We start from the raw sequence: 15,856 nt of genomic DNA on the forward strand, positions 1-15,856 counted from the left end.
ATAGGCCAACATCACTCTAAAGATTTCTACTATTAAAAATGTATGTGCAGACTCTGAAGAAACTATTTTGCAACTTTTGTAGATCAGTAGATCATGATGAGAAAAATTATCGAAGTTATGACTTAATGATGGAGCGCACTACTGATACTTATATACTACAAGCTGAAGGACATACACACGAAGATCCATGCCATCATGCTGGTCATGGAGGCTTTCAAGGATGAGGACGAGGATGAGGACAAGGAGCTGTTCGAGGATGTGGCCAGATAATATGGACAGGAAGGACACTTCGCAAGAGACTATCAAAACCCTACGACAACCTGTAGTTACTATAAGTATTTTGATAATGTGATAGAAGAATGCCTCATCCTTATCGCAAAGATGTAGGAGAAAAGAATCATCAACCTGTATCAAATATTCAAATGATGACCACTGAGTCGAGTGACGATGAACCGCGCATCAGTATTGTAACAAGAAGTGGTGCTGCAATTGGAGCTAATAAATTTGATGGGAAAAAGGAAGCTGCAGCTACATGGATAAGGAAAACTACTGAAAATGACCCTGCATTTGACATTCAGAAGGAAAAGCAGGTGTTCGTGGAGGCGAGGCGGAGTTTCATGGATGAGGGGGCCTTAACCTCTATGGCATAGCCAACTCAATGGAATAACTATGACATAATACCAGTTGCAACACAAGATATGGATCTAGATATTTTGAAGCCTTTTATGGATAATTGCATGAAGTTTTTGAGAAGCCATAAGGCTGTGGAGGGATTGCAATAATTGGTAGACTCTTGTGCTTCTAAAGAAGTACCACAGAATGAGAACTGGAAAAGAAATGAGGCTTATTGCACAAATTGGAGAATATGATTTGGACCAGGTTATCTTGGATCTAGGATCTGATGCCAATGTCTTGCTGAAGAAAACTTGGGAATTGATGGGTAAGTCAAAGTTGTAATGGATAACTATCCAGCTAAAGATGGCGAATCAATAGAAGATTGTCCCTCTAGGGATATTGTTGGGTATCACAGTAGACATTGATGGAGTGTGCACTACCACTAACTTTGAAGTGATTGAGATTATGGATGATAGTAATCCCTATCTCACATTGCTTGGATTAGATTGGGAATTTTCTAACATGGCTATAATTAACTTAAAGAAAAGGAAAATGATATTTGAAAGCAACAATATGAGAGTTATTGTTCCCTTAGATCCATCAGAGGGAGCGAGGTATACTAAACCTATCAAAGAAGAGTACAACGCGGATGACATTGACAACATTTATCAAATAATAACAAAAGAAGAAGAATGGATTAACCCTACTGCAGATGGAAAACTAACTTGGGAGCAAGATAGTTCCTGCACTTCAGATTCAGAAGAGGAATTAGAGAACTGGAAAAACAGGTTGCATGAAGTGTCTACAAGGTGATGTGCAAGGATCACTAAAGCAATGTGTTGTATGACAACTGAGGTATGTGATTTGCCTTTGTATGATGGTTTGGGTAATATAAATACTTTCTTTAGATATTATGAAAGATAGGTACCCGAATGTCAGAGATTGTTAGCTCTGGATCAAGCACTAAGGGCTACTCTTGCTAGATGGTGGGGTACTCATAAGAAGAATATAGGAGACTGAAAACAATGTAGAAGATTGATGTGGGTAAGGTTTGGTCAAGTAGAAACAGAGCTCGTAGATAAGTATGATGGCCAGACTAATCCTAGAGACCACATACAACTTTGTGTTGGAAATAATACTGAGAGGGGGGGGGGGGGGGGGGGGTGGAAATATCAGTATAATCAGATCAATAATTTTATTTCCAAAACTAATTTATATACGCTACTTCTGTGAAGTGAATTAGCGTGTACATGCAACTGTGATTATAGAAACCAGTGTATACCCATAGAACTTGTGATTTAGGCAATTTATCATGTGTTGATCTTTAGTCAGTGCATCAATAAATTATTAAACAATGCAGTAAAATAGAATAAAGCATCACACATAAGAAACACACATGAACACCAAGATTTAAGGTGGAAACCCAATGTGGGTGAAAGCCACCTGCTGATGTCGTCTTTGTCTTCTTTTAATAATAATAAAATCTGTTTACAATCTTGTACTGGTGCAGACTCATACCAGTACATAGGCACCCACCTGCAGAAGGCTACAACCTTCTCTCGTTTTCCAGCTTCTACTAGAAGGGAGCTGCAACCCCCTAGCTCTTGTACTATCCAATGTGTTTACTAGTACGTAGGTGCCAGCCTACAGAAGGCTACGACCTTCTCTCTTCCTCCAGGGACCACGTTTCATAAATTTTTAGACTGGATGCTCCTGGTACACAACAATACACATGAAGGCCTCGTTTCATCAAATTTTCATACTAGACCCATCAGAAACTTTGAAACTCAAACTGCATCAACCAACAATCAGTTAATCTGAACAATCAGATCATTGTCACTAGAACATTATGTTGAACCTAGGAATCAACTGCAACCTCAAAAATCATGCATCAGAATGTACACGCTACTTTACTGAACCCAACCTGCGTGTATACGCTACTTCCTGTAATCAAACTTGTGTATACCTTCAAAACTACTGAAAACATTATAACTCTGAATCAAGTTTGTACTAACCAACAATATAATGACCATCTATTGTCTATTTACAGAGTTTTACATAGGCAGCAGTAAAGATCACCCTTCTCACTTATACAATCAGTCAAGCAGATATCAAAGTCCTTATTCATTCAATTTTACATTCATATCTAAGAAGAATTCATTGACAAACAACAGTAAAACAGCAGCACTGATCTGATAGATTAATCATCCTTAAACATCAAGATTTTCTTTTGCAGACGCTAATTCGAAGAGCCGAACCAGGGTGTATATGCACCTTCACCAAAGCAAACCAACGTACAGATCTGCAAATACTTACTTCATAACTTCGTTGCACTTCCAGACTTAAGACAAACCCATATCACGATATTTAACAAATAAAACAGATGTACATAATCAGATCTAGCCCAACCAATATTAGATCATTCAATAATAAGTTATTTCAGGTCTCATGATCCTAATCCAATATTGAATTCAAGGTGCACAAAGTATTTCAAATCAAATCACAAACATAGCCCCTGCAACATAAAATATACTTCAGATAGAAGTATTCCTTAGAAACCCATACACTTGCACACGATGTCCTTATGATCTTCTCCTCTTTATATAGCTTTAGGCCCTTTGTCAATACCTTGGACCAAAACCACTTAGGACCAATACCTTGGACCAAATACCTAGGGTCAATACCTTGGAACAATACCTTGGACCCAAAATACCTTGGACCAAATACCTCAGACCAAAACCTTGGCTTTCCAACATGTACGCGCTTTTCCTCCTATGGGAATGCATGTATACATATACACTCTTTTTGTTCTATGGACCAGCATGTATACGGTATTTTGACTAAGTGGACCTACGTATACTTCTTAAATTTCTTTTCATCAGTCTTTTCCTTTACCTTCTTTATTCTTATCTAAGGTCACCACTACCCTGTTAACTCTAAATATACTTGTTGTACTATGAGTTTCCTTTTACCAAAACTGAATTGACCTATGAGTGAGTTTCCATCAAGGACAACACTTGTTACGCCGTAAGGCGTTTCCCTCTGAAATCGACTCCCTCAAATGCTTTTCTGTCATAATCTTAGCCATTAGATCACTTGTTAGACGATTGAACGAAAATCTGCCGTCCATAAAAAAAACTTAAAAAAACATTAAGTTTGAGATAGGTGGCTGTGATGGAGGGAGAATGAATCGACAATTTTCATCTCTGCGTTTTCCCCCATTCGGTCGACTGCGCCTTCGCTCCCCTCGGTGCACACCTGTCATCGCTCTGTCCCGTTTGATACATCTGTTAGACGATTGGATTATCTAGGTCCATTGATTTAAACGCACCAAACGGTTTTCTGTTTCTTTGTAGGCGTCTTATTCAGAGACGGGTTACTAACTGATTTGAATAAGACGGGTTATTTTAACAACTTCAGGTGTAACACGAATCCAATTCCGAGGATCTCTTATCAAAGAGAAGGATCATGAAGTAACGGGAGGATTTTCTTTACTGCGACTCCAATTTCATAAACTATGGATCTTTTTTATTATTGCCCTATCTTGTTTATGCATGTTTCTTTTTGGTGTAGGATTTAAGATATTCTATGGAACAAGGCATATAGGTGACAGCAGTTTACTCTCCTTGATGTTATATTATACGAGATAGATAAATAGATAGCAGACTGATTAATGCTTTTTGATCTTCTGCATGTTTCTTTTTGGTGGGCGGAGGAATTAAGATATAGTCTCTGGAACAAGGCATTTAAGTGACAGCACTGATGATCCGATGATTCCCGTGATGATCCGATGAATCCATGGCGCGGCACTTTACGTTACGGAGTCATTCAGACAGAGCCCCTGTGGATTATTTTCAAGAGCAGTATGGTGATCCAGCTGAAGGAGGAGCTGGTGATGAACAGTTTCAAAACCCTAGATGGACGAGGGGTCAACGTCCACATAGCAAACGGTCCCTGTATCACCATTCAGCAGGTGAGCAATATCATCATTCACGGCATTCACATTCATGATTGTAGGCCACCGAATAGAGGAGGAAGGGTTCCTGTGAGGATTTCTCCATATGAGTATTCGTTGAGATGGAGACCAGATGGCGATGGGATTTCCATCATTTCAGCATCCAACATTTGGATCGACCATTGCTCCTTATCCAGATGCCAAGACGGTCTCATTGATGCTGTGAGAGGATCTACACAAATCACAATTTCAAATAACCTTTTCACTGACCACGACAAGGTTCTACATTCATAACTTTATGTGTTTTTGAGTGTCTCACTGTAGGTCAGGTGTCATCGCATTTGATGTATAGGCTAGATGTCAACGTTTTTTTAGTGTCTCATTGTATGTTAAGTGTGATGTATTCTTTTGTTATGCTGAATGTTATCACATTTGATTCTTTTGTCGGTTAAGTATCATGATATTATAATTCAGTTTTACTTTAATTTAGTCTATTTCTATTTCAATCATTCATCATTTATTATGGATATTTTCACTATAATTTATTTAGCTATTCTAAATATTGAAAAAACAGTCTCTACACCATTTTTCACTCTCATTCTTTATTGCACCACAGGTAATGATGACCATGACGATCTGGACAAAATCATGCAAGTAACGATAGCCTACAACCATTTCGGGAAAGATCTGGGACAACGATTGCCAAGGTAAATAATTACTGAAGTTATTTTGATCCTAGATTTTGAAAATATTATGCAAGATTTATTAACTTTATTCATTTTAGTTAGCCAGATTCTTAAATATTTTCAAAAGTTGTCATCTATTTTAAATATTAATAATTTCATTATTTACCTGGAATATGAACAAACTGTTAGATTATTAACATTTCATTGAGAACCAGATTAATATCGCTATTGATTATTAACATATCATTGATAACCAGATTAATATCGCTATTTATGATCTGAATGAATTCATGCAGATGTCGACTTGGGCAGTTCCATATAGCCAACAATAACTACATTTATTGGCAAATGTATGCTATTGGTGGAAGTGCAAACTCCACTATATTGAGTGAAGGAAATAGATTCTTGGCATCGACACATAAACAGGTAATATTAATATTGATTTAAGAGGTCTATTTTTATTGCTATGTAGGGTTTATTGAGTAAAGGAAATAGATTCTTGGCATCGACTCATAAACAGGTAATATTAATATTGATTTAAGAGGTCTATGTTTATTGCTATGTAGGGTTTAATAACAAATCTAATTAGGAAAGGAGTTGAAGAAGGAAGTTCATTTGGATGAAATTATTGTTTGGATGGAGTTTATAGTAATGTATTATTATGTATAAGTTAAAAACATTAGTGAAGTGAATTTTAAGAATATTTTAGAATTTAATGAAAAGAAGTTAATTGTTTGATTTTTTTTTATTATCTGATTTTAGAATATTCCTCAAATTTATATTTTAATACATTTAGTAAACATAAAAACATATATTGTAATTTGATTGGAATTAGAATCTTGAGGTTTCAGGTAACGAAGCGGTTAACTACCAATGGTTATGAAAAATTGAGATGGAGCTGGATATCAAAAGATGACTTGCTTCTGAACGGTGCAGTCTTCGAACAATCGGGATCAGTTTCTGTAGCTTCAAGAGCACAGAGTGTAAAACCGAAGCCTGGGACCCTTGTAGAACTCATGACTCGGGACGCTGGTGTACTCAGATGCAGGAAAGGGAGACGTGGTCGTTGCTAGATTCCAAGTTTGTAAAAAGCATGGCACCACCATTCCCCCTGATGATGTTAGTGGCTTGCATCTAGTCTAACATCAATATTGACATTGGATTTGTATTAACCACTAGTTATTTGCCATACTTGTTTTTCAATTATGGAGGATAGAGCAAGGAATGCTGTGGAGGCTTCTGATTTTCTGTTCTTGGTGAATAAGGAGGCCTCAATCTATCATCAGCACTTCAAGCTGACATCAAATAGTTATATGATTTCCATTAATAGTTACTTAATTACTATATTTGTGTTGCAATGATATAAGCGTTGGGAGGCCCTGGTGTATTGTATTAAGTCTGTGCATATCAATACAATACAAGTGGTTGAATTTTTTTTATTATTATTAATTTAATTTAAAAAATGAGATGATTTTAAGATCAAGTATGTGAGATATGCACAATTATAATGAAATGATACCATATAAATTTAATAAGTTAATATATAAAGCTTAAATGTGTTTAATATGTTTTTTTCTTTTAAATAAGTGTTTTTCTAATAATCACTTAATTGTTTATGATTTTGTGTAAAAAAATCAATTCCTCATGTTAAGTATTAGGCTTTGCATGAATAATTTATCTTTCCATATTGTTTATTCTACTATTAGGTTCCTCAAGTTGATGAGATATTCAATAATTTCTTATTTTGTAGTTGCTTAATCCTGGTCTCAAGGATTGTTTCCTTTTCTGGCATCGTTTTCTCTAGTAAAATTGTTTGGGCTAGGATCTTGTTATCAATTACCTTCTTCAAGCAAGAAATATGGAAAAATAGATGTACATATCAAGATGAAGGCTATTCCAACTTGTAAGCCATACTTCCAATCTTTTGTAAATTTTATACGGCGTGATAAGTGGGTGTTACTTTATTGTCATTTCTTTGTTGTTTAAGGGACATCTGCTTATACAATTATAGCCTAAAATATATCCAATCCCCCACTTCAAATTCCATTTCATTTTGATGTTGCTACACATGTTGATCTCTTTGTTGAATTTCTTGATCAATATTATGATGTAACCATTATACCACTTTTTATATCAATAAAAAGAAAGCCTTTTTTTTCTTCGGCAAAAAAAAAATGTATTTTGCAAATAATTGAACAAACATTTTACAAACACGTCCTAATCAGATGCAGCACTTTGGTGGGCGGAGGATTTAAGATACAGTTTCTGGAACAAGGCTTTAGCGGTTTTTTATAGCGAACTGTAGGTGACAGCACTGATGGTTTACTCTCTTTCTACTCTCTTTGATATTATAATATACCAGAGATAATAGATAGCAGCACTTTGGTGGGCGGAGGATTTAAGATACAGTTTCTGGAACAAGGCTTTAGCGGTTTTTTATAAACTGTAGGTGACAGCACTGATGGTTTACTCTCTTTGATATTATAATATACCAGAGATAATAGATAGCAGACTAGTTAAAGCATTTTGATCTTCTTTGTTGAATTTCTTGACCAATATTTCTTGAATTTCTTGATCTTCTTTGTTGAATTTCTTGATCTTTTTTGTAACCATGATAATACTACTTTTTGTATCAATACAAAGAAAGCTTTTTTTTCTTGGGCAAAAAAGAAACAGTGTATTTTGCAGATTATTGAACACAGATTTTACAAACACGTCCTAATCAGATGCAGCACATTATTCATATGAGGCAGGGAAGGAACTGGTGGATCAAAAGGAGTCCATCTGAATTCGAGGAAGATTTAGTTAAAACAAACAACTTTTAACAGGATCCTATTAGAATTCGAATTATCCTAGTGATGTTTTAAATAACTGACACCTTTCGCTATAATAATTGAGAAATATTTTACTTTAAATAATTGAGTGATGTTTTAGATAACTGACGCGTAGCGCTCCCAAGACCATTGTAGGACAAAACACCAGTGTTTTTAGAGATGTAAATGTGAATGCAGTAACACGGAGTGAATGAACGCGCAAAAATATTGCAAGGCCAGTAGGCTAATTACGAAACGCATGTGATCGGTTCCCAGGGAAGGTGATGACAAAACACTTAGGACAACATGATAATAATAATTCATTTATAGCCGTACTGTAACGTCAATGTGTATTTTCAGAAGTCTCTTACCAAATTTTAGTAATTGGATTAATTGGTTTGGATCGATCATGTTAATATCTCTATCTCAATTTAATTTTCATTTATGCCTCTACACCACACTATGTTGTATGCTAAAGTTGGAGTTGAGAAGTGTAATATTAGGGTGAATAAATTTGTTCTTTACATTACAACCCAATGTCATAAAAATATTTCATTTCTTCTAGGTGAGTTATTGAAATTCAATCTTTTTTCTGTTTTCTAAATTTTTGTAAATTTACTAATTATTTTAGAAGAAAAAATAAATAATTATAATTTTACAAGAAAAAGTAAATATTTATAAATTTCCAAAAGATGGTGATTTTTTAAATAGTCTTTTAATATCAAAACATATATAAAACTAATTATATGAAATAGCCTTTCAATATCAAAAAATATATAAAAATTAATTATATGAATTATTTAAAAACTAATTATTTGGAAATGCCTATCTATAAGTATCATATGATTCACATCTATGAATAAATTAAAATGGTATAAGTTATTAACATAAATTTTACCATAAGTATCACAGATTCACATGCATCAATAAATTGAAATGGTAATAGGATATTAGTTAATAAAGTAAATCCTTTTATACATGTATTGTTGGACATAAATATTGACTTCATCTATAGACATTGTCAAGAAATATGTGACTAATAGTCAGTGATTTGTTATAGTCATGTTAGTGGTTTGATAAAGTACATTGACATGGTCATAGAGTTGTGAGATCTTGACACTATGATTTCATCAATTTTCAAAGGTTTTAAAGTCTTGGTTTCATCATTTGAAACTAACCTTAGTCAGTGGTTTGATAAAGTACATTGACATGGTCATAGAGTTGTGAGATCTTGACTCTATCATTTCATCAATTTTCCAAGGTTCTAAAGTCTTGGTTCCATAAATTGAAACGAACCTTAACTAACAACCTATTATTGAGGGCCACACCATTCCATGTTTTCCCATAGGTAATTACATTAATTCTTAAGGAAAAATATTCTATTAATCTGCCTTCAACCCTGGCTCTTGGTTACAGAAGCGATGAACACAATAAGCAGGAAAATTGTTACGGATTGATTACATTCTTTTCCAAGTTTGTATGTAAGAGAGTCAAACATGTACCAAGCCTTGATGGGTATTTTGGTGAAATTTAGACTGAATGGTAGCTGAGAGTACTTTCTAGAGTCCAGAGCATTAAGGCCTTTTGAAAAAAACCCTTGTCTGCTTTTCCTTTAGGTATCATATCGTCTATTGGACACAAAATTTCATGCCTTCTAGGGCCATCAGGAAACTTTGGCTCTCTTCCTTTGACAACTGCATTCAGGGCACTAAAAAAATGCTTCACTATAACAGAACAGAACAAGAGTGCTTATCACATGCACTACTGTGAATTCTGATCACAACAATTATCCATGGCCCTAAAGAAGAAACAAAACTCTCGCGAAAAAATAAAGACTCTTCCTTCTGCACATTGTTTCACCAGAAGCTGTTAAAATCAGTTAGAAACCCATCTTTGTATAAGACAATGACATCTACGCAAAGGAAACATAAAAAATATTTCTATTGGTGTAATTAAATCAATGGACCTAGACAATCCAATTGTCTAACAATGGTTCAAATCGAATGGTTCCATCTTACTTGGCTTGTCAATTTGAGGATTTGTTTAGGTTTAAATATGCTTCTAACAGGTATCTTCTGACGTCCTCTTCCCAAACCTGCAATAAATGAGGTTTACAAATTTCCTCAAAATTTCTACTAATTGATAGTATCAAATGAATGAGCAATGAATGAGATCTAGAAAATGTAAATTGCATCATATCTATAAAGATTTGTTGGAACAAGAATAAATTAACATGTTCAAGGATAATTTTTTAGCATGGGATTTAATTCATTCTGAAAGAAAATTTGGAGTGTGACGGATCAACCATGCATTTCCTTTCAATCTGATGAGTTCATACTTGCATTTCCTTTCAATTTGATGAGTTCATACCTGCAAAACCATCAACTTGTCCCCACAAAGGATTTCTTTCAGTTTAGGTAACAAAGAAAATGGTGTATTCAGGAGCAATCCATACCAAAAAAGGCCCCTGGCTGGCTGGAAACTTTGCCTTCCATTACCATATTAAAATTTTGAGTATTTTTTCTATCACGTGTGAACTTTCAAGTTCTATTGCACCTTCTATTCTTGATTTTGCACTCAACGAGGATGAATTGCCTCTCCATGATAGGAAATGGTGCTTTCTTTTGCTGCATGCAAGTGAGAGAATACATCACATGCTGCTGCCCTTTCTTCTCCATACTTACAAATAACTACTAACATCCAGGAAATGGAAGACAAGAAACTGAACCACTTTTTCTTCACATGGTAACATCACAACCACACCCTTCTTTTGGGCACTTTGAATCCTGTACATCTTATTTCCACAACGTGAATACCCATTGCATGGACTAAATCTTTTGTGTACATGACAACACTGGACTGTGGACCTCACTTTTAGTCTCCACTACGAGAAACTGTCCTGGGAAACTACACAAAAAGAATACTTCAGGGAACCCGAGTGAAGGATGATATATCCTTCTAGGATATGGCACGCTTACTATCATCAAAAGCAGAGAAGGACATCAGCAAACATAAGCACTTCTCTAAGTTACCAGTCATAGGCTCGATAGCTGAAAACTAGGCTTTCCTCAATTCTAAAGTTGGAAATGTTGTTTTTCTAGGAAATTTTCAGTATTTTTGGTGAATCACTCTGAGTTTTGCACCTTTTTTTTATGGCTCTTAATAAATTAGGGGTTAAGAGGGATTTATGCTAGTCAATATTTTGGATTAAATCATACTCATGAATGAATGTGAATGCAGTTGCTCAAGCATCCTAATCTAGCTCCAAGCTCTTCTAAGGGATCCAAGTTGTTTACAATAGACTTCAAAGAGCGAGCATAATCAATTTGGAAGGATTCAAAATATATGAATGTGGTTGGAGGCTTAGGGCCACTAGAAAGTATGCATTTAGTCAGTCCTTGCTTTTGTCCATGCAAGTATATGATTGAAGGACCAAATGCACCAGAGTTATACATCTCCCTTACATTTGCTACACTTGTGTACAACAAATATCAAATGCACTAATTTTCCACCTCTGTTCTTCAATTGTTGTCCCCGGAATCTTCAAAATCTCACTGAAATCTCTATCACTTTGTCCAAAACCAGAAAAATAATGACATGGATCTCTTGCAGAAGGCCCTGATCTGGTCTTTGTCATCTGAGGGAATATGTCAATAGTTGATATGGTTTCGAGTTCCAGTTTGATCAAAATTATCAACAAGGGATTGATTTTGGATCAAGCTCATGTTAATTCAAGTATATGGCCCCTCCTATGTCCTATTTCTGCTTCCGCGATCATTGCTAATCGAGAGCTTACATATAAATAATGTGTTTTTGGTTGAATTTTTTTCCTTTAATTTGTTTTTCTCTAAGGAGTTCAGAACTTCCCAACATACCTTACATGAATAATGAGTTTACAAACACAAATGGTAAACAATCAGGAAAAGACTTACATATAAATAATGTGTTTTTGGTTGAATTTTTTGCCTTTAATTTGTTTTGCTATGAAGAGTTCAGAACAATCAGGAAAAGACTTACAAATAAATAGTGTGTTTTTGGTTGAATTTTTTGCCTTTAATTTGTTTTGCTATGAAGAGTTCAGAACTTCCCAGCATACCTTACAGGAACACTGAGTTGACAGAAACAAATGAGTTGACAGACAAAATGGTAAACAATCAGGAAAAGAAAGAAAATTACAAGGCCAACAACAAAAACGAGGCATATATGCACTTGTACTTCTGAGACATATAAGGAAGCTTCAAGTGGAAAAGTACTCAATAATATATAAACTTAAATTAATTGATGATGTTTCAATGATTAGAATTTTTGTTTAATGTTTTTCTGTCTAATAATTTTTAGGTATTTAATATGTTAGTATTCATTTCAATGATCAAATTTTTTTATATGTTTTGTCTAGTAATTTTTAGGTATTTAATAGGTTAGTATTCATTTTAAATTTAGATTTATTTAAAATGGAGTAGATTCATTTTTTTTCAAAGTTGTAAATTTTTTGTATATGGAAATGCTTTACGATTATTAAATGACATGTTTTAGAAAAATTAATATCAATTCCATTTAGATTATATACTATGAACATGTCGTGGTGAATTATTATATTAAAAACTAATATTAAAATATAAATAATAAAATAGTAATAAAAGTAATAATTTTGTTATATATATATATATATAGATATAGACATTAATTCATAATAAATATTAAGGTATATTTGTTAAACGATTTATTTCACATTATTAAAATAAAAATCATTAAATTATAGTGTTATTTTAAAATTATTGTTATTAAGAAATTATATATATATATATATATATATATATGAAAACATGGAACATGATTTTTAATTATAGAGATTTACCCTATTTTATTATCGAGATTCTTAATTTGTAAATAAGATTTGTTAGAATACCATGAGCCAATACCATAGCTTATCAATACCATGTGCCAAAAAAACTAAAACTCACCACTTTATATAACATTTATTGATATGGAATTCTTGTAATTAACCATTTTAATTAAAAAGGAAAAAATGACATAACTACTTTGGAAATAAATCTTAACCTTTGATTTGTGTATATTACTATGAATATTCTAGAATATTTGTTAATATTTGTTCTCTTAAAACGAACTCACCTTGTTGTTTTGTTAAAGGTTGTAAAACTATCAAATTTATGTATTCATCAAAGGACCTATTGTACATTTCATAGAGTTGTTGTTGGTAGTCATGAGGGGGTCTTTAGAAACACAGGTCGGAGGTAGTTGAATAAACTTTCATGAAGTCCTCGGAGGAGAATTCGTTCATAGTTCAAGTCTCGACAATGTTTCTAAGTTAAACATTCTTTAATATTATTCTTTCTTTTAAATGTACTTTGATATTTAGGTACGTGTTGAATAAACTTTCATGAAGTCCTCGGAGGAGAATTCATTCATCGTTCAAGTCTCGTTCTACAATGTTTCTCAACTAAACATTCTTTAATATTATTCTTTCTTTTAAATGTGCTTTCATAGTTGGGTAAGTGTTCGAATAAACTTTCATGAAGTCCTTGGAGGAGAATTCATCGTTCAAGTCTCCTTCTATAATGTTTCTCAACTAAACATTATTTAATATTATTTTTTCTTTTAAATACGCTTTGATAGTTGGGTACGTGAGACTACAACTTTTACCATCATTACCATAGTAATTCCTATGATTCTATAAACAAGAACTTAAACAATTGGTATTCCCATAAATACTCAGTGAATATGATTTAGAAATACAATTTGTTAATTGAAATTAGAAATACAATTTTTAATTGAAATTTAGAATGCAAATCATTTTGATACCTGGAAAAGAGTGAAATGAATAAAAAAAGGATAAGTAGAGGGTGATTGAACCAAAAAAGTTTATTTGTTGGCTACACAATTGGGGTTCATTTATCTACAACATGTCTACGTTGAACTCTGTTATTAGTCCCTGCCTGGACTATAGCGATCGATTGATCGTTGACTCCGCATTAATTCATCTTTTGACCGATTTTTTTTCCGCCTAAACATATTTTAACCAAATTTTAATGCTGACAATGTGATTCACTGAAATTTTAACCAAAGTTTTCCTTTGAAAAATATTGTACCTCTTATTGCGGCCTTCACGTGGCCCGAGACAAAAATATTGTGGTAACTTTGTTTTATACAAAGTTTTCTGGCACCCTGCAGCAGTGATTTTTTCGTGCCTTCATTTTGCAAGAAGCAATACCATTTTATCCAAAGTTCTATCATTTTATATACTGTTGCCAATTTCTTTACATCAAAGTTTTTGCAATTTATTTATATCGCAGCGTTTGAAATCTTTTATGCAAATTTTTTAAGTCTCCACTGGCTGCATGCCGGCCACCTGCATGTTCTTCGGGCCACTTGTCACCTCCTATATCTCCTGTCCTGTATTCGTTCCACGCAATAAACAATACATGCTCATTCCTCTTGCCCCTCCATGCTCATGTTAGCCCATTGTTCTCTGCAATAGTTGAGCCAGTCGTTGCCTGTCCAGAGAAAGAAATGGCGAGATAAACAATGAGATAAACGCATGGTTCAATAATAATTCGCTCTCGCAGAAGGAACCTGGAACCTTACACTATCTCCCGGAGTCAAATTATTATGTGAAATGATGGTTGCAGATGGCTTCTTTCTTCTGCAATTCTTAAGGTATGGTTTCCTTTTCAGTAGAAAGTACTTATTTCTTCCGTAATTCTTGAGGTATGTTCTTCTTTTCAGTAGAAATTTCACTGGAATTTTAAAGTTAGGCCAAACAAGCCCCCTTTTAAAAAATTACAAGTAACATATATCCATTATATCTCTGATTTCTTATTTAGTGTTACAAGGATAGAATTGCTGTAGCTACATATTCAATGTATACTTTTCTATTTTTTTCAACCATGAAGATCTACTTGTAATTGTTTTTTTAAAGCATAACTCTGTTAACACCAGAACTTTATTTTTTTTTGGTTCATTTTAAGGGAATTCTCCAAGGCGTATGGCTCTCGCTTGACGTTCTTGGCTATCAGGTATACAGATCCAAAATATGTGCAATTGCAAGAGTTATTTGCATTTGCAGTTCGGGAAGATATTATTAAGCTAGAAAATCAAATACCTGTATTTGCGCTATGGAGGATCCTTCAATGGGAGCTAGCTATACTTTCAGATTTATATTAAGAAATCATAAAAGATCTTGAAAGCCAGACCTTTAATAGTCGATATCTAGTCATCAAGATCAATCGATGCTATCTCCTGCAATGGGTTTTAGGTGCAGGTCAAGAGCTCAACTCAACTCTAAGACTGGCTTGGCACAATCTCTGCCCTTTTCCAAATATGCGTGACAGCCCTGATTCGCATGTATCAGTCGGGTAACATTGAAAAAGAATTCACATCTATTGGAATTTCTGTATGAAAATATCATCTGCTCTTTTCATTCCACAGATCGTACTAAATGCGATCGAAGGAAGAAGAAGATGAATTGCGGCATCACTCTCCCATCGGCGGGAGAACTCAAAAAGAAAGGAGTGACGTTCGTTGTAGACGTAAAGCTTCTCAACAGAATTCGTTTTGATAGCAGAACTGGCACGTTTCACTTGCCCAAAGCTGAAATAAACAAGAGAACAGTGGCTTTAATGGAGAATCTGGTGGCTTTCGAGGCACTGGCCCAGAAAGAGGAAACAAAACCGCTAAAGACTTATATGGACCTGATGGAATGCTTGATAACCACATCTGCGGACGTTGATGTGCTCATAGATAGTGATCATCGACGAAGGCTCGTGCCC

The 15,856-nt window shown here is 34.3% G+C and overlaps 1 protein-coding gene across 1 annotated transcript; it reads left to right on the forward strand.

The window, feature by feature from the left end:
• Positions 1-4,388: 4,388 nt before the first annotated feature.
• On the forward strand, positions 4,389-6,331 carry LOC149181434 (putative pectate lyase 20). The gene is made up of 4 exons (XM_089418320.1): positions 4,389-4,860; positions 5,185-5,277; positions 5,553-5,682; positions 6,108-6,331. Exons 1-4 carry the CDS (start codon positions 4,406-4,408, stop codon positions 6,327-6,329), a joined length of 900 nt encoding a protein of 299 aa, XP_089274446.1. The 5' UTR covers positions 4,389-4,405; the 3' UTR covers positions 6,330-6,331.
• Positions 6,332-15,856: the final 9,525 nt, after the last annotated feature.

Source organism: Pinus tabuliformis, chromosome 3_2 (assembly GCF_031772625.1).
Source record: "Pinus tabuliformis cultivar Carrire ecotype Pingquan chromosome 3_2, CPIR1, whole genome shotgun sequence".
Lineage (NCBI taxonomy): Eukaryota > Viridiplantae > Streptophyta > Pinopsida > Pinales > Pinaceae > Pinus > Pinus tabuliformis.